This window comes from Battus philenor, unplaced genomic scaffold (assembly GCF_028537555.1).
Source record: "Battus philenor isolate CCGP_79_NKW_IND1 unplaced genomic scaffold, ilBatPhil1.0.hap1 SCAF_8, whole genome shotgun sequence".
Taxonomy (NCBI): Eukaryota; Metazoa; Arthropoda; class Insecta; order Lepidoptera; family Papilionidae; genus Battus; species Battus philenor.
Genome location: NW_027181748.1, coordinates 13,308,967 through 13,329,942, shown reverse-complemented (window position 1 = coordinate 13,329,942; position 20,976 = coordinate 13,308,967). Strand labels below are relative to the sequence as shown.

The window sequence follows — 20,976 nt, the reverse complement described above, 5'->3', positions numbered from 1 at the left end:
AAGTTATTAACGTAATAAAAATGTCCACTTTAGTTCATGAAATGTCTTTATTAATTGTAAAAAACAGTACTTATTTGTTAATATCTCGACATATTTGCACTCTGGACTCTGTAATCAACACCATATATTGTCAATATATCTTTATTATATTTCAAAACTATATCATCTTAAAACAATTTTATAGATTTAATTAACAATATCTCAAGGCAACGTGTTTGTAGTACTTTGGTTACGTGATGTTTCTGTTAATCTATATTGCTTATGAATGAACATCTAATTTTTAATTGTGAATTTTAATAATGGCAGTGTTTCACGCGTGAAAATGCTAAATTACCTACATTATATTAATCGAGGATAATAAAAATAATTCTATATTTCTTTTGTTATTTATATCTAAAATATTCTAGTATCAATTTGTTAAAACTATGCCCACTCATACCGTGTTGTTAAGGGTTAAAAAATTAAAATAACTTATTTCCCATTTAATTATCATTGTTAATTCAATACTGCAACTTCAAAATGTTAAGCTGCATTAAAAGCGATTAAAAAAAATTCACATCTCAAACATTGTAATAAAATCAACGGACGGAAAATTAAAACACAAATATATCAATCATAGAAAGAATAAATTTTATATAAACATAAGTGAAACTAAAAAAGTGGACACATTTTTATTCTAGATAATAACCCTACAAATTGAATATTGCTAGACTTCTCCGAAATTCGTGTGCATTGTCTCTTTAGCATGGCGCTGAGCTTCTGCTTGCCCCGTGAGGAACTTATTACACACCATGCACTTCAGTGTAAACTTGTTTAGGTCTGTGAACTGACGCGATGACTTCGCTTCGTGTGCCAACTGTTCTGCCTCTCTATATATTTCCATGTCCTCGGCAGGGAACAGTGTTTGGATGCCACCCTGTGAAATTTTAATTTTTAATTCAGACTATAAAAGTATCATCATTACAAACCTATGACATCCATGGATGGACATGGCCTTCTCCAATAGATTTTCAAAGAAACAGAAGCGGCTTGTAGCATTTTCAGACCTTAACCTTAACAAGATCATCTTCACCTTCTGGGTTTCCTTGGTTTCCAATCCAGAATTTAAGCACAGTTTAAAACAATGGAAGATAAATTTATATCACTTGTTGATGAACTATGGTAATGGTAATGGTTTCTACCTGTAAAAACTGATTGCAAGGATCATTAGTTTATAGCTGGTGAGAAACTTCAATGTATTGATCCAGCTGAAGTTGCTTAGGAGGAATTGCAGCTTAATTTCTGAAAAGAAGTCTAATGCTATACACCAGCAAAGTGGGAAAAGGTGGTATACGCTGGAAAGAGGCAGTGCTATACCAGTTACAGTTGTGATCTTTAGAGGAGGCCTATGCTTATAGGCGTCTATCGCCAACCAAGATGTTAAAATGGAATTTGTCCAAGAAATAAATAAAACATTTACCATGTAATAGTTAAGTAATTGTTTATATATGTATTACATAATTAACTACAATAACACGTGCTTTGTAATTATTGTCTAAAAATGCAATTTGTTTTTGTGCCCAAATCTCACAAAAAAAACATATCTTGCAACCTGTATATTTTAGCAATAATAGAGGGTAATTAGTAAAAAAGAGTAATATACGTGCAAAAGTTATTATTAATAATGCACGATTTATTTTACACTTACATCAGACTGCTCCAAGTATAAAGGATCATAATGGACACCATCAAACAATAAAAACACCCTCTGGCCATAATTCTTATCCTCACCAAACCTATTAATTATTGCATTTAACGTGTCCACCACAGCCATTTCTATGCCATAAAAACGAGAAAGTATTGCCACCTGAAACAATAATAATTTTCTATTAAATGTTTCCACTTACTTTTGAAAGCTTTTTGAGAAAGAGAGAAATCAAAAGGCGTCATCATTATTTTGGCTATAGGATGTGCATTAAATATATAGTGGATGCCTGTCTACTTAGGCCTAGGCATTTACACATTTATTATTTCTAGAGGTACGGAAATTTCGCAAAAAAAAAATCACCAATTTGGCATTTATATTTTTCAAAATTTAAAAATTTCGCATAAATTTCGCATTTAGTAAATTAGATATTTATTAAACAAAAATACTTGTTTAGTAATTTTATTACTAAATATTAAAGTAAAGTTTCACATTAAACAATTTTAAATAATTAAAAGATAACAAATTAAGAAATTTCAACATTTGACGACATTGTATATGCTGAAGAAGCGTTCAGCGTCCACGCTGTTGGTTGGACTCCAAATACTCTGTAATGCTGCTACAGCAAAGGACGGAAAGTTGCATTTGACAGCCAACAATATGTCCCTTACATTGGGGTTTGCATTTATATTAATAGACCGAATAATTAACCTATGAAAGTGCGCATACCCATCAATTAGCTCATTTTGAGGAAATCTTTGGGAAAAAGGAATTTTCGAAAAGCTTTCCAGCAATACGTTTATATTAATTTGTTCCATAACAGGTGTGCAATTGGATAACTTGTCCCTTCTAACTCATCAATCAATTTCATTATTTTGGGGCAGAACTCAGAATTCAATGTATATTTTTTGTCACTATCCAAACGAATGTTACAATATTGGCACATCACAATATTTGTGTCGGACACATACAGACCATCTTTCTTAAATTCTAGTATTCTATCTGTCAAATCTTTCTTAGGGCGTCCCATTTTTAAAGCACGAAAAAAAATATTTTTGTGAAACACTTGCGTGCCTAAAGCGTTACAAATGAACACTGCTCGAGTGCTCGCATGCAACGTCTCCGACTCTGGCGATAGGCAACGAACAAGTGACTCGAAAGCTTTCGTTCTGTCAAGTCAGTTCGTGTCCAAAAAGTGCGTCGACCGTTTCGTCCAAAACGAACTTCACTCAAGTTCAATTAACGCGAGTCGCGACTCGGGCGATACGATAATAGTTTAATAATCCACTATACGAACACTACCAAATATTTCGCATTTATTCGCATTTATGTGTAATTTTCGCATTTATTCGCATCTATTTCGTAAATACGAAATTTCCGTACCCCTAATTATTTCTAATAAAACCAGTAAGGAAGAGATGGCGAACATTGTCTTCCATCAACCTTAACCATTGTCTGTCCACCTTTCGGTGGATTTCCTATGATGTGCTACAATAGGTATCAACAGCTCTATTTATCATGTCAAAGGAAGGAGAAGGGGATACATAAGGATTGACATGAATATCCAGGAATAAATGTATACTTACTTCACTAAGCAACTATTAGCAAACCATTCAAAGTTATTATGAATAAATACAATATAACAGACAGGGCCATAGCCAACTTCGCGGCACAAAGATAATAAAAAAAAAAACCAATTGCTTGTAACAAAAGCTACATTAATGTAACCTTTAAGTTATAAAACTGAAATTAACTGTTTTGCAAACATAAAAACTGGTGTCGTTTATTAATACATGTATATTACAATCATCAATAGTGGTTGGAACTGGTCATGTCGAACAACAGACAGTCTAAGGCTGTATCGGTGCTCATCATGCAGTGGTATTGATATCATGTCACACAAACTCCTGATTGTATTACACGGACGAGATCCAAGATGTGATTGAAATGTTCATCAATGTTACGAAATCAGGAATAACTGCACAGATACTGACAAACAATCGCGATTCTGAGCTCCTGTTAGGAAAAAAAATTAGTGAAAACAGCGTTGCCTCACTGATAAACAATGATGAAGTCAGGCCTACATTCCACAAATGTTGCACAGTGATAATTGAGGATGTAATTATTAGGAATAAAGGTGAAAATAGTACAGGTCGGGTAAGAAATTAAAGGAATAGGAAAAACTTATGTAAATTGGAAAAATTGTTTAATTGTAAAAGTATATAAGTACTTTAATTAAGGATGTTATATATTATATTTAGATTGTAATGCATAGTCCCATAAACATGATATGGGAGAGTGAGAGGCCCCAATTAGCTGGATCCATTTAAATAAAACTTGTGGATGGCAATATGGAGCAGAGATGACGTAGTAGTTTCACCAACAGTAATGTTAAAAACCGAAGAAGACACAAATTGTCTTAAAAAATTAATTTACTAACTTACTTTACAAAGTTAGTTTTATTTCGTTTGAAATAGTTAAAGATCTTTAAGAGACTAGAGTAACTAAGCTAAATAAATACTCTGACATGCAGAAATGTGAAAAAAAAAATGAAAATATTAAATGTGATTGTAAAAATGAAGGCACTAACACAAATGTCTGTGGAATATGAATTCAATAAATAAAAAAAATATATTATGGTTGTGATTATGTGATGCTAATATACCTCTATAGCACCACCCCAAGAGCTAGGTTGCTGTATCCAAGCACAATAATCTGCGTTTGGCTTGCCAAGCATTGCTTCGTTGTAGGTATCATGGTCGCTAGCCACTTCCATTGCAATAATTTGCCGCATCAATGTATGCACTGTGGTATCTACATTACCATTTAACACAAAACCTGTAATATAATATTTATGTATAAAAATAAATCCCGATCTTCCTTATCTTACCATAACATGAAAATGACTACTAATTCCAATCAACTTTTCCTTAAGTTTCCCAAAACTTTCTAAATAGTTTTAACAGGCATAAACAAATGTGATAATTCTGTGATATTTAATGAAAGTGGTGATGAATTAATGGAAATTAGTATGGAAAAGAATCAAAGAAAATTGAAAAATGAAAAAAGAGAAAAGATAAATTTTACAGGAATGACAGACGAGTATAAAAATAAAGATGTGAAAAAAACTAATAAAAGAGAGATGAAAATCCTGTCCCTAAACAATATAGGTAAAAAAAGAAAAGGTTTTAATGGGAAAACATTATACACAAACTTGAAAATTTTAACAACTATTAAAAATGCATATTTTACAGTTCACTATGAACTCCATGCACTGCAAATTTATATTATCTTTTAACTGCTGCACAGGTAATTATTTATAAATCATAATAATAATTGATTTATTTTACATACAATTTATAAATAAAGTGATCACTCCAAAATATATAAATACATTAATTTAATTTGGAATGCAACAGGCCCACATTTGGTAAGCCTATTACTTATTGAAAATAACAAGAATCCTTGGCAATAATGTTTCTTGATTATTTAGTTTTAATTGAGGCTATATTTGACAGAAACTGTAATTTAAACAATGAGTTGTATGTATATATATATATAAATATATATATATATATATATATATTTATAAATATATATATAAAAGTTTAAAAGTTCTTATAATGAATAAATAAATTTACATCTTTATTGATTCTGATCTGGAACAACACATATCCTGCAGCCACAAAGTAATTTCTTCATATATTAAGTAAAGAGTATTTATGTAATGTGAAAGCTGGAAAATAGTCTAATACAAGTTATTTCTATGTTTTTCTGTCTTTTTGTTTTTGGTATTTGGTATTGGTATTAAAATTAATGTTATATAATCTCAAAAAAATCTTGGGTTGTATAAAATATTGCCACAAAGTTAATCTGATAGCAAATGAGATGGTTTAATAATTATTAACTTGATAATATTATTTTACATGAACTTAATATAATAAAGAAGCATAATCCTTGGTTAAAAAGATCTTGTGATTTTGTCTTGTTGGATACTACAACTGTACCTATTGTGACATTGAACCAATTTGGAAGCATTGCCATATTTAAGAGGAATTAAGACATGTGTATCTAAATTATGCTATTAAAGTAACATATAAACTTTGTTTAATAGTATTGTTTTTAGCCATATCATTGCATAGATTTTGGAAAAAAATCAGTGTGAATACACACTGTAATAGACGAGCCGTATCAGTTTTTGTCGACTAGTCTTCCTTATAATCTATTATATTTTTTAAATACAAAATAATAAATAGTTAATGACTTACCTATGCTAGTAAACAAACACGAATTATCTGGAGGGACTACTTTTTTCATTAAAATACCAGGTCTACATGACCCTATAGTCTCGTGAGAGACTATGCCATTCTCTAAAGGCTTCGGTTGCGGAGATTTAGGCGTAGTTTCTGGAGTACTAGTCTTTTCTTCCAATATTAAAGTTTCACCAGTCTTTAAACCAACATCATTTAAAGTGCTGTTATCGTTGCTAATGTCAAGCGGCTTCGGCGGATAGCCACATAAAACGTAAATTCTATCAATACTAACGTCCGATAAACTGGAGAGGAACATCTTCAATTCGCCTACCGTACTCGCAGAGGTCAAATCTTTTAAAATATGCTGCCCATTCTTATTTTTAACTTTTAGTGCTATCGCCGCCATTTGTATAATCTCAAATTGACTAATAATTGTTAGAATTCTAAAACAATTCTATTCGTCACAAAAGCTTCGAGAAAAAGTAGATCAAATAAATAAATAACATTACGTAGGCGCTTTGATTATCTGAAGTGACGAATATGACAGAACGGATCCAATTTGAACCGTTTGACAGTTAATAAATAATGTTGCCAGTGCATGCAAAATAACTATTTCAACTGAAAATAATTTTACTTAATCGTAAAAATACAAAAGTATTTTTCGGAACGTATGACATAAATTTTCTTCTCTATTATTATTTCATTAATTATAAAATTCATGTTTAAACGTCTAATATAATCTATAATTTACAATTAAAAATACTTTTGTCTATTTTTTTTTAATTAGTAATGCACATAATAAATATTTTGTCAAAAAGCAAAAATAATTATTATAGTATCAAACATATTCACTTGTATGTTGATAAATGCAACTGTACTTAAATCTTTTAAAGCAAATGGCAAGGGTCAAATGATTGTAGTAGATGTTAATAATTGTGTTTGTTTAGAGGTAGAAAAAAAACAATAATATCTTGCTTAAATATTTTTTTAGTTTCATGAATGAAAGTAAACAAAATTAATTTTATACGTTAAATAAAAATTAGCTCAAACATAAGTTGTGGGTTGAAGAATCAATATGAAAGGAAAAAATACATACATGTAATCGCAAGCTTAGGAAATTATTATTTATAAAAGAAATTTTCTTTATCGTCTTATTATTTGGCAACAAATTTCGATCATTAAGTGCACTCACTACAAGTTTTTACTAAACTTTTATTGAGTGTTAAGCAGGAATAAAATTAAAAATGAAAGACATTTGTTTTTCAGTTTTATTGAAAATAATGTAACTTCCCTACGTATAAATATTTGCACTGCTACGTTATAAAACACTATCTTAAATAATCTATAACTAAGTAAGTATCGGTTTTGGCACAATGATCGTAACTATCTAAATAGAATACAAACTGATCTCCTCCCTTAATATTTGGTACCATTTTTACGTTATAGCTCGTATTTTATCTATTTGAACGACTACATTTGTTGTCTACAAGTTGAGAATAATAATATCAATGTTTAGACTCATAAATATGACTTGAAAACGTAAACGTGATATTGCACAAAATATTTAGGCAAGTTAATGGAATGATGTTTTTAATTATAAATTCTCATAATAAGACAAAAAAATAAGAATAAGTAGAAGAATATGAAAAAAAAACGTACGGATGTAGAATTCAAAGTACGAGTGATATTTCGTAATGACGTACAGGACCTGGCGAAAAATATTGCACATCGATCTTTCGAAAGAGACAATCGGCTAATTTTGGCTGTCGCACGAAATACATCGACTGATAAATCGACATATAGGTAGTGTGTGACAGAGATAACGCTCTTCGAAGCCGAAATTAGCCGATTGTCTCTTTCCAAAGGTCGATGTGCAATATTTAGCGCCGGGTACTGTAACATATTTTTATTACCTGGTATGAAAAAGATTTTTAAAGGAAAAAATCAAGCACGCTGAGACAATCTATACTCAAATACCAAAATCACTTGTACGATATCAATTGATATGAATTTTATAAACTATTATCTAAAAAGTTATTTTACTTATGTATTGTCATTTTAATTATACTCTAATGTATGCATATTAACTCTTATAATAGATACTTACAAATGTAAATTTAGATAAGTCATTAAATGGAGTATTGCGGCATTATAGAATTCGTTACGTATGTTATAAGTACATTGTCACTAATTTTATAATGCAATGTATTAAACATATATAGTTATTTTTATGGCACTTACTTATTACAAAAAACAGTTTCTTTGGCATTTTATAACGTGTTTGGTCTTTGTTGGTAAGTAACAGTTGTATGCACTATATGACTGAGTATGTTTTTTGGTAACAGCTATCAGAATTAAGTATAACACCTATGTATATCTAGAAATTATTTACATCATCGTTCAGTCAGGAAATCAATTTCGACATCGTTTATTTTTGAACAAGACGATTTCAAAAGATTTAAAACCTAAAATATATTTAGCGTGAGTTTGAAAATTTTGAAACATTCACACTGTTTCTAATAAGTGAAATAGCAGGAAGAGTATTATCGATAATTTGTTTGATAACAACCGGTAGATATGAATATTTTATTCGTATTTAATTCGCGCCGTTTTCCGATTTGAATCGGTTATTCGAGTTGCGATGTGGGCGCCGATGTCGCGGGTGTCTCGGTACTGGCCACCGTCACGTGGGCCGTCTGACGAACCTTGGTAAAGGGGCTCGCAAACCCCTCCTTCCTACCACCAGAGGAGGCATACGCTCATCTTCCTCTTCAATTTCTCCTCCTTCAGAACTATCTTCTTCGCTCCACAACTCAGGTTTGACTGCTTGGTAAGAGGCTGAAAAACCTTTGAAAACTATCGAGTCATCTGTGCGGAATTTTACAAGGAGAGCTTCGGTTGTTGAAACGATTTCCGGAGGCGTCTGTTGAATAAAAAAAAAAAAAGTTTTTAGGCCATTCTTATATAAATATTTAAGGTAATTTAGTTAAATATACATGACAGCACTATGATAACAAATAATAAAATGTGTACTAAGATATAATTTAAGGTTAACATTGGCTTTTACTAAGTTATTTATTTTGATAAATTTTATTTATTAAAATTTCATATCACTTCGTATAAAGTGATAGACAGTAATCATACACTTCGAAAGTAAATAAACAAGAAAAAAATAAACTAAATAATTACCAATTTTAACATGTAGTATTTCGACTTTTTAAAACATTTATTCTTACTATGTTATTATTACGTTTTTTAATATTTCTGACAACACTATATTTTGGATAGGGGGTACCATAAAATAATTGACAGTCAATGATACTATTATTATTATTTTTATTTTTATTATTTTAAAGCTTCAACACCTACAATCAATCACCTGTATAGCAAACTTTTTAAAAATCATGATATAATGGCGGAATGTTTCCAGTTACCTTCGTCCCACAAAAGCTGCCATAGTCTCCGGCACTGCCCTCGAGCCCGCCAAAAACTTGTACATAGTCGTAGCCGCAGTTCGCTTCCGGCTCTAATTCGAATGTTAGGAATGTCAGTTTCACAAAATGGCCGATCGGAGCGACGATGCTCCAGTCGCAGTTTGCTCGCGACTCGTACGAATCGTGGCCGTAACGTGCGTGAGAGTAAAGATGTTTCACTGTCTCTGTAGCCGACAGATATCCTCCGCAAGCTGAAGAAAGAAAATAGAATTATTTATAATTAAGTTTCGTAACATTAAACTTGAGGACGTTTAAGAATATCTTTTTTATGTGTTCGTATTTTAAGCATTGTAATTTTTCTCTCTGATTCATATATAGTACAACATTACTTACGCGAATTTATTGTAAGTCTACAGAAAATATTGGGGGGAACGGAAAGTAATGTCGTTTTCTTAAGTTCAATTCACACGACTACATTTTTAGCAAGTTTACCAATAACCTTTTGCCATCTAGTATAAAATTTTCAATGCCGGAGTAATAAAAATCAATCGGTTTTTCTGTAAAATATGTCGACAGAACCGACATTACTTTCCGGACCCCCTAATATGTTTCACAATAATTGAACTTTCTTGATAATTCAGAAAGTTTTTTATCAAGAAAAAAAGCTGTAAGACATTAGCTGGACGATTAAATGATAGATCTCCAATAGGACTAGGACTAGGAGGTAAGCAATCGGTCTGCATCAGTCTTCCGATGGCCTTAACAACGTCATCTGTTAACAATATGAGTGGACGTCTTACGTTCCGATTCCAGCCTCAGCAGATTTTTATGCCACATTGATTTTTATCCTGTCTTCTATCCCTCTTATAATAATAATTATAGTCATAATTAGAGTAGACCTAGCCAAATTTTAAAGGAATGTGTTGTTTAATCCTCAAAAGATGGCGTCGTTTGTGAATTATGTATCGCCGCCACTAACTTCGCAAGAGACATGTATCTAAAATCGTAAACTCAAAGAATAGAGGACATTCACTGACTCATATCCAATTTGCGAGAAAAAATGTGTTATATATTATAGATAAAATGGATCTCCCTGAATATAGAATTCCTATATAAGAGATATCTGGAATATCTTTACTAGTTATTAAAAAATTTAAGAGTACCAGTGGAGTAAGTCGCGAGGAAACCCTTCCTCTGCACGGAGGCGTCCGATTTGAAGACCACGTACATCTGGTTCTGAGAGGCCACGACGGGATGCGGCAGCTTACTACCACAGAATCTCCCAAGTGTCTTCTCATCGGCCGAGGCACCATCGTATATCGATACATGGTCGTACGTGCACTCCTTATATATGAAAAATTAAAAAAATATATAAAATGTATAACTAAATACACATTATAAATTATAGATTATAAATTTAAAAGATTTAAAGGGATGATTGCATAACATGAGATTTCAGACATATGAAGTTATTAACGTTGATGTCCAAGTCTTTTTATTATCCATATAACGACTTACTTGAGAATAAATTTGTGAAATAGCTGCGGATTAATATACGTACAGTTTCCAGCCACAAATATTGCAAATCGACCTTTGGAAAGAGACAATCGGCTAATTTCGGCTTCGTATAGCGTTATCTCTGTCGCACGAAATACGAATGACAAAACGTCACATAGGTAGTGTGGGACAGAGATAGTGCTCTATGAAGTCGAAATTAGCCTATCGTCTCTTTCCAAAGGTCGATGTGCAACATTTATCGCCGGATACTTTATATTACTATTTATTATGTTATTTCACTTGTAAAGAAGCGTGCTTAACTCGAAAACTTCTTTTTCGCAAAATTTTAAAACTGTAAGAATAAATGATTTTAGCTTGCAAATCTTAGTACAGATAATGAATTTTTTGTTTGCTTTTTTTAGTCTGTGCCATAAACATTAGAGTCCATGTTTATTTACCATTATTAATGATTGAGTTACTCAAGTTTACTATTATCGCTAAGGTACTAATTATATTTACTTTAGTCATCGTCATCATCACCATATCCGCTGACGGACACCCTCTGCATGGCCTAGGCCTGCCTAGAGATTAGTTAGACGAGTAATACTCTACGAACTTTGAGTTCATTTCAGATTCGAACTCACAGGGACACTCCAAGCATAGTTGATGTTGTTCTCCCGATGACCTTAAGCCTTTTAATGATAGGTAACTCAGACTATATATCGTTATGATTGGGTAGCTAAACAAATAATGACATGTATAACATAAAATTCAGTTTAGTTCGTTTATGTGAATACCTGATGAGATTCTAATTCGAATACGTTGAATATGAGCTTGATGCGGTGGCCCGGTGTTGTAGAGAACTGCCACACGCAGTCTTTTCGCGATGGATATGTGTCAGGATAATTTGGACTGCAATAAACATATAAAGGATATTTTTGAATTATATGTACGATGATTATATATACATTTATTTTAGCATCAACTATGATCTATATCGACTCTGAAATTTTTTGTAAAACTAGCTGTGCATTGCCCGATTTGTGAAGTTAATGAACGCTCACTTATTCTCTTTTTCTGGTAAAATTCCGTAAAATCCTTATCTGACTTCTACTAGACTAAAGCAATATTTTATACTAAATTTAAAATCTCTAAGCCTTTTGGTTACAAAGATACCATGATGTGTCATTACATATACATTCACAAAGATATGTATAGACAAAAAGTTTGTTGAGTTAAATTTATTTATTTAATATAAACCCAAATACTAACATTCATCTTCATAATAATAAAATAATGGGGAATAGAAACATTGTGTTTTTCACGTTAATGCTACATAAAAATAAAAATAGTATCTTAGTAAATTTAATAAATAATTTAGTATGTAAACGTATTATCATTAATTCAACATAAAACAAACTACTTCATAAAGAAAGAGAGGGTTAGTAATCGTCGAGTCGTAGCGACGTAGTAATATTTTTTTAAGGACCTCCTATTAGAGGTCTCTCGTACCCCTAACTTATTTATGGGTTAAGGACGTTTATTTCTTTCAAATAATTTCTTCATACAGTATTTTTATTTCGCGCTCTTCAGTCGTTCTTAATATGATCTTTCATTCTTTTATTATCTTTCTCTCTACAGTTCCTCTACCTTTGCCTTTCATCCAATTTCTTTTATTCGATCATTCGTTCTTTTCCTCATATCTTAACTATTACAATTATTGTTTTAATTTTATTTCTCACATTTGGTCTACTCTAAGTTTATTTTTTTTAATATTGTTTTATTTACTTCTTAATTTATTTGCCCATTTTATTTACAATTTTTATTTTTAAACCTAAAGTTTTTTTTCTATTTATTATCTGTGTTCCAAATTTTTTCTGCAAAATTTTATGAGATCTGGACGCGTCTCATCATTCTCATAAGTTTGTAATTAGAGGAAGTTAGGAAGCCAGATTCGGATGGGGAGAAAGAACCTAAATGTTTTACGTGGGTTTAGTGGTAAAACCTTTTTTAGTAGAACTCGACTCGAAAAATTGTGCACAATAAGGTATTTGACGCCATTTTGTAGGTAGTAGAATTTGTCTCATTACATATCGAATGACTTATTCTATCAAGTTTCTTGGAATGGTTTTTTGTTGCAAAGCATTGTCGTGTTTATTAATAAATTTAACACAGTCTAATCCAAACGAAAGCGCTTAATTCCAATTTTTGCGATTATGTAATAATTGTGCGGAACAAAACGGCAAATTGTACGCGTGAATGTGTCATGGTGACATTACTACTTAAGACGTAAATTTAATTCAAGGTGAAATAAGTTAAACAGATTGATATTAATTGTGAATATTCTGTGGATGCGTTATAGCCATATTTTTTAATTCTTACGAAAATTTTTTTTTTTAATGAAAGTAAATATATGGTACGTTTAACTGATTTCGTAAAATATTTATATACAAAGTGACTTGTAATGAAATGAAACTTAACAAGAAATAAAATAATTATAAATTTTTAGCTCGATAGTCTCCATTGCTCTCTGGGTAATCTTGACCACCTATAACGCCCATCTAAATGACCACACTTGTGCTGATCGAAACCAGCAACGTCATTGAGTGTGTCGTTAGTCATGCACTAGTTATATCTCTTTTAATTTTTTTAATTATTATTATAAACAAGAATTATTTTTTAAGTTGATACTAAATAAAAAAACCCAATAAAATGATCAAAAAACAAGGCAAATAATATACATTTCATCTATCTGTTACATTCAGCCCTAACACGTTTTCTTGCCTTCCGTCAGCTGAAAATACTTCTAATCTCTGTAATAAACGATTGTCTTTTTAATTTTTGAATCAATATTTTATTCAACGCCTTTTACTAAGATTCATAGCTCTTAATTTTATTGTTTTATCACTAAATATATTTTTAAAAGGCTTCTCAACGAAACTTGTAACAGTTCGTTAAACTACTTAAATAGGAATTCTTAAGTTGTTACTTAACATTATGTTATTTCGCAAACTTTAAGGTAGTTCGTAACCAGTCGTACACAAGGCTAATTTTTTCTTATGTTACATATTTCATAGAGATGTACGCTTGTCGCGACGGCGATTCAAAAATATCACTACGGCTTAAGAAAGAGGTTCCTTATTACTTATCTTATGCGCTTTTTAGATTTTAATACGTTTTATTCGAAAGCGGTATCATCAACCTTTTTTACCTTACCGTCTGTTTTAATTTGTTAATTCTTACCTGAATATGGTGCCGTGTGGAAGAGTGATGTCGTATTTGCAACCGCCTTCCTTGCAGTCACGCTTGTTGTGGTGAAGCGCGAAGCCGCTGTGACAGGCGCATTCAAATCCTCCCAATGTGTTACGGCATTCGTGCTGGCATCCGCCGTTGTTCTCCGCGCATTCGTCAACGTCCATATAGTACGTGGCAGCGAAGCCGGAGTGATGTACAGACGTGTCCGATGTAAACTAACAATACATATATATATATATATATATATATATATGTATATATATAAGCGTTATATGTGTGTCGGTGTATAGCGTTGAGCGACCATACGTGATCGTATCTATATTTTCTTGATGGCGTAGAAAATTAATAATATTACTTATCTTGATAGTGTATTTACAAATTTACAGAGACTATTAACAATCGAGTACTGTTTACAATTTTGACCTATGACTCGAAAGAATTTTCAGCTACTATCTCATTAATGGTGCCCGAATTTAAATGGGTCGTAGTGGCCAGTAATATGGTGCATTCTTACGAAACACTACAAATAAATCACTATTTAAGTATCGCTATGACTCTCCGATAAGTCAAACTGAGGTACGCTTTCAGGGCACCTATGTACAGTAGTCTATATAAAGCCTACCCGTGTGATCTAACTCGGCAAACTCCTAACATGGTAATACAAATAAATTTACTACCCAAGGGAAAGTATACTTTTAGGGTCCTGTAGTACATCATGTTGCATCAACCTAAGTGATTAAATGTTCTAAGTCCAAAACCGGTAAAACAAATCAAGTAATGACCCTTGCTTTCACTTTCAAGAGTGTTCCTGTACTTTGTTATTTAAGTGTTCAGAGCTTAAATTATTTTAAGATATGCCTATAGGTAAACAGTGATCATACTTGCACGCGCAGTACAGAGCCGTCAGAGGTCACAGGTGGTGGCAAGGCGGAGCCGCAGAAGGCTCCATGGCGGCGCAGGACGTCGTCACCGAGACGCGAGTGAACGGTCACGCTATCATACTCACACTCCTGGCCCAAAAGAAATAAATTTTAGATTATTTTAATCGATAACTTAGTAAGCTAACTAACTAGCTAAATAATATCTAAATGGCAACACACGTTTCACTGGTTTCTACTATGTCATTGAGGCCTGATCATTATAAAATGAAGTCAAGAGTAACTTGGCTATGTTTTGCAACGGCCGTACCTTTCTTCCATGGAGTGAGGTCGGTGAAATGATGTAGAAACATGTTAATATATGTTCATTGACATTTTTCCAGTTGGTTTAAGAAAAATAAAAATGTATTATTATGTTTTATTTGCATAATTGATCATATATTGTGTTTAAACAACTTATCTGCATGAGTACTCACTGTAAGGCACAGGCTTGCCTCAAAGATATCTATGTGGGGATTTACCATAATCATTACGCTTGGTAGGCAGATTGGCGACCATAGTATGGTGTTATGGCACGCAGTGGACGCTGCTGCCCATCACTAGTTACCAGAAACTTGTTCGTGAGCAGTAGCTATAATCCCGCGACCTAAGATCACAAGTCTCAGTGCTTTATCACTGGACTACCACTGCTTAATACCCAATATTTTCTATCTATCTTTATAGACCGTGTTTTAGGTCTACGTACGCGTATAGATTTGCGTAGTTACATAATGTTTCCAGTATTATTAAATAATAAAATTAACAAATAGCGGTAAATGATTTAAAAACTTTGTACAAAGCGACTAATTGAACAAAATTGTTTAGTTACTATCAAATTGATTGGTGTAACAATGTGAAAGGGGACAAGTTACATTGTGCATAGAGCAGTTGGTCGCTGGAACCTGAAGGTTCTGAAGAGGAGACCACAAAACGACAAGCGCAGCATAGAACGTCTACCCACAATTTGGATAAACGACCTATTTAAGGTTTTGGAAAGACACTGGATATAGGTCGCTTCGAACTGGTCATTCAACTTCCAACCTACTCTATGAGTACTGCAGAACTACAATAAGAGAGGTAGTTGAAAGAAATTATATCAAAATAATAAGACCTATTAAAGGGTCGGTTAAGACCACATGAATGCAAAAATATATATGATTATATAAAAAGAAATAATAAAAATAAATAATTACTTTGTCATTGTATATAATAAAAATTGAGATACTAAAGTCAAAACAAAAAAAAAACATAATAACTTTGTCATACTTTGAAAGATAAAAGGTAATAAAAAACATGAGAGATATTGTGAGGGAAGAAAGAAGAGAAATGTAAATAAGAAATATTTGCCTGAAAAAATGATTTTCAGGTATTTATATTTAACATGTAACATCCCTGTCTTACACAAAACAGAGGGAGCGGGAGCCTCCAAAAACGAAGCTATGAAAAAGTTCTACGAATAAAATGGAAATAACAATCAATTTGTAGCAACTGACCTGGTGGTACATGTTGTTTGTTCCTTCGAGGTCAAAATGCGTGAAGTTAAGAGTGATGCGATGCTGTGGCGGCGCCACGATCTCCCAAAGGCAGTTCTTGGACGGTGGGTACAGGTCCGGGAACGAAGGTGACGTGATTGTGCCGTTGGGTGCATATAGTACCCCACCACATGCGTCTGCAATCATGGACGGTACTTTCAAAAATACCTTAATTGCGAAAATTTATAATAATTAAAAAAAATATATTAATTTATTTTAAGAATCTTCAGCACATTATAAATTAAAACATTTATTAGTCTTTATTACAATTCTTTATTCTTCACATTCTGCTGTACAATATTCTTAAAGGAGTTCATTCCTTCGTGAAAGCTATGCGCACATAATTAAATCTTAGTACAAACAGTAGTGGAGCTCATTTTGATTCTAAATTCAATCAATTTGGGCTTTTCCGGAATTTGTCATATGGCTTGATTGTTCCAAATTGTAATGTAACACAAATAAATTATTATGTCAATAAAATAAATATTTAATACGTAAGATAAAGTTTTACATGATCCAAATTCGATTCTGGTATATGCAGGGATATTTTCAAGACTTATGGACATAGAAATAGCATAATTTTGAGTGACTTCGATGATATATGCTTCTCTTTATCACTGAAATTATTTATATATTATATTATATGTTTATAATATGTATATTATTTTCCCTTTATACCAAAGAACATCTAATGGTTTTCTGGAATAAATCAGATTTTGCTTTGATTTTTTTGTCTATTTCTTGCGATTTTTTTTCATGTTCTATTGTAGGATGAAGAGTCCTTAAAATCTGATTAGTTAAACTTTAACAGTAGGAATATCACAAGGTCAAAATAAAGCCTAAGAATTCTGTGATACTAACTTTCGCACTTCTTGCCGTCGGAATGCAGTTCGTAGCCGATGTCGCACGCGCATTCGTACCCGCCGAGCGTATTGACACAAGAGTGACTGCAGCCGTGGTCGATCGACGCGCATTCGTCGAACTCCTTCATGAAGGTCGCGGAGAAACCGGCCTTTTGCACGGAGCTGTCTGATTCGAAGATGACCAGCAATTTGTTGGACGTCGATCTGAAATTATTGGGTATTATTCAACCTTTTGTTATAAATAACAAGTGTTATAAACTTGTTGGAAAAACTTCACGCAAAGACAAGATAACAAGAAGAAGAAGCTTTTAGAGGATTAAAGCCTACCGTTTCAACCGTAAGACATTCATTGAAGGAGACACGTATTCTCTAGAGGTTTATAAAATGATAGATTAAGGATTCACCCAGATTGAGGTGACAAAGCAGTTATTTAAGGTTCTTGTTGAAAATTATTAAAATGTGTCCAAACTAATGCCCAAATCTCTGCAGCGTGTCTGCTAAACAGTTAGTTTTACCCGTGATTTTCTTATAATAGAATTCCATTGTTTGCTACAGAGGGACAGTTTACACTTACAGAGAGCTGTGGAAGCTTACACTAAACCTCATTATTTCGTAACTAACCAAGCTCGTGCCGTTACTTGGATTTTCCTCCAAAGCGAACTGTTGGATTGCTTTGGCGATAGCTGCTATGGTTGAATGGAATAGTAGAAAAAGCCTTGGTTTCCCGTTGAGATTTTAGGTAACCTGGGCGGCACTTTATTTAACCACGTGCCAAGGTCCCTGAGACCTGGTTTAGGGTTGTCACTACGTATAGTGCGCGTACGTTTAGCATTCCAATTCGGGGTTTAAGTGTAAAAATCACGCACCGGCAAGTGTAGCATAGAAGGTTTACAAGGTGGATAGATAAAGGTACTTAGTAGTTGTCGGATGCAGTTTCCAACCGGTCTTTTTGAACATCTATATTAGTGGCCTGTGTCCAATAGTTGAAGTCCAATAGCTAAATAATGATGACGATGTTTCAAATTCAAGGTTGCCCGAAAGGACCGAACCTAAATATGATTTAAAGGAAAATATTTGATGAAATTACCTGATGTCAGGAGGTATTTTATGTCCGCAGAACATGCCAATAAGCGGACTATCCATCGAGTCACCGTCTCGCACTTTTACTTTGTCGTAATTGCAAGTGTCGTGGTTCTCAACCTCGAACGAATGGAACCGCAACGCGACTTGATAGTCCTGGTGAATAAAATATAAATCAGGTGATGGATAATTTATAAACTAATCAAAAAGAAATAATAAATAAAGGTGAATGGTGGTTCAAACTTGTTTAACAACGTTATCAAGCTGATACAGGTAACCCAAACCTTAAGTGATAAGCGAAATGTTACGTTAACTAAATAACTACTTCAGATGTTTGATGCAGTAAACCCTATGTGAAATAAATGTGCATTAAAACGTGCGAAAGGGGTATCAATACACGACTTTTAAAGAGCATTTTAGAAACTTCAAGCAGTATAGATCTTAATAACATTGTATAAATGATTTTTAAGCTGAAATTAAGTATAATGATTTAAAACATGATTAATAAATGGATTTAACGAATGTTTACTTAAGTTACAATGCTTGATGAATTTAGAAAAAAGCCATATTTGTATGAAGTACGAAAAGAGATTTCATTAGAAGAAAAGTTATAGCGATTTAATGAAATTAGGAAAGATATGATATTTCGGACAAATTAAGTTACTTTGATGAAGTCAGGAAAGATATATTAAAATTAAGCAAGAACACGTTGAAGTCAGCAAAGATGTGTTAATAACTTAGACAAAATGTATTATTTTAAGTTAGCAAAAGATATGGTACTTCGACAATGTTAAATAGAAGTTAGTTTAATGAAATAAAGAAATACTCGATAGATTGTTGAAGTAAAGAAAGATATGTTAAACTTAAGAAAGATATGTTATCACGTTGAAGTCAGCAAATATGAGTTAATTAGATGAACTTAGACAAAAAATGTTATTTTAAATTAATAAACGATATGATTACTGGTTTGACAATGTTAGGATATATTTGATGAAATAAGTAAATATATGTTAGTTTGTTGAATTATTTATTTTCTTACCGAAGTATTCGAGTCCGACTTTGCGTGCAAAGAATCATCAAATGCGTTTTTCAAATTGTTGTCATTGAAAATTAAAATCGTGAAAAGGTTTGTTTAATTATTTACCTGTGGCACCGATAGCCTCCATATGCACAGTTTGTTCGGTTGGTAATCGTCTGGATAGTTCGGCGATTCCAAATGTCCACTATTGTCTACTTCTATATCACCACCACAGACCGCTGTTAAGTAAAAATATATAGCAACGTTAGATATTGGTTTAAATCAGAGGTTCCAAAACTTTTTTTTCTCATAGATCATTTTGAAAATTTAGATCAACTGCAGTAATGTTTCTACCATATTCCTAGAACTTCGAATCGTGATGTTTGGACTTAACTATTGAGATTTATGGCAGAGTTTAAACTACTAATAAGAAGTTTTGGAATAATGAGCCAATAAGATTTGATTAGTTTATTAATTAACAGACTGTGCGCTGAGAGGATGTAATGAAAGTTGTCGTTTGAATCCATAGACACTATGGGACGGCAAGGCATAGATCCCCCAAAGATATCTATGGGAAGAGGGGTATATATACATTTATTGCAACGATTAGCAGGTAGGTTGGCGACAGATATTATAAAAATAAACTTGGTCACTTAAAGTAAAAAAAAGTGATTCCATATAATTTTTTTTAAAAGTAATAGCTAATGCTTCGTAACTTATTATCTGCCTACAATGATACATGAAATCAAGCCAATAGTTTTTCACAATCGGAGGCAGATACATTTTCGGGGACCGCCCTTACAATTTGACAACCTCCGTTTTATTGTCACTACAACGTACACCACTGTCGAGCTTCTCGTAGACCTCTGAAAGTCCAACTGTATCATTTTAGGGACCAAGGCATTAAACACTAGTACATCTATCTAAATCAGAATAATCCTTACAAGGATTCCAAACACATAGCTTACAATAGTAATATATTGTTAATATTCTCTCTGTTAAGACGTAGACAAAATCTTAAACATTGCGCAATCTGTGTTTAGTAATCGAATAATAATCAATATTAAGTCACTGAGATGATTTATTTGATTAATCGGTACACCTCATTTAAAAGGCTAGAGAGAGTGGCGCATCTCTTTATCGATACTTCTCCCTTTGCGACTCAATCTCTCTCCCCATAGAAGTAGAGCCGGAGTGATACCATTGAATGATAGTCGACTAGGCCTACATTTTAAGCTGACCACATAGGTTATCTTCTCTTAACAGTCTTATTCGTTTATTCGTTTTATTCTTCTTTAGATTATTGATATTTTAATAGAGTGTACCATATATCAATTGACAGGAAATGATCTATATATTCATTCTTTTAAAGTTTTTACACATATAACAAATTAACCGGTACAATATGCAACTGAAAAAATACATCAGTAATCTGAGAATAAA

General features: G+C 32.6%; 2 protein-coding genes across 2 annotated transcripts in view; both read right to left on the bottom strand.

Moving 5' to 3' along the window:
• Window positions 1-609: 609 nt before the first annotated feature.
• Window positions 610-6,469, bottom strand: Yod1 (Yod1 deubiquitinase). The gene is made up of 4 exons (XM_068775071.1): window positions 5,953-6,469; window positions 4,350-4,522; window positions 1,688-1,846; window positions 610-916 (listed from the first exon to the last, which is right to left on the bottom strand). Exons 1-4 carry the CDS (start codon window positions 6,341-6,343, stop codon window positions 707-709), a joined length of 933 nt encoding a protein of 310 aa, XP_068631172.1. The 5' UTR covers window positions 6,344-6,469; the 3' UTR covers window positions 610-706.
• Window positions 6,470-7,229: 760 nt separating this feature from the next.
• tok (tolkin) overlaps window positions 7,230-20,976 on the bottom strand; it is a 110,783-nt gene continuing 97,036 nt past the window's right edge. The window contains exons 11-20 of the mRNA XM_068774945.1: window positions 19,660-19,772; window positions 18,523-18,671; window positions 17,434-17,639; window positions 16,534-16,709; window positions 15,005-15,133; window positions 14,112-14,338; window positions 11,666-11,780; window positions 10,535-10,715; window positions 9,372-9,622; window positions 7,230-8,860 (exon numbers count right to left, since the gene is read on the bottom strand). Of these exons, the coding sequence (XP_068631046.1) occupies window positions 8,621-8,860; window positions 9,372-9,622; window positions 10,535-10,715; window positions 11,666-11,780; window positions 14,112-14,338; window positions 15,005-15,133; window positions 16,534-16,709; window positions 17,434-17,639; window positions 18,523-18,671; window positions 19,660-19,772 (1,787 nt within the window). The 3' untranslated portion in view covers window positions 7,230-8,620. The remainder of the gene's footprint in view (window positions 8,861-9,371; window positions 9,623-10,534; window positions 10,716-11,665; window positions 11,781-14,111; window positions 14,339-15,004; window positions 15,134-16,533; window positions 16,710-17,433; window positions 17,640-18,522; window positions 18,672-19,659; window positions 19,773-20,976) is intronic.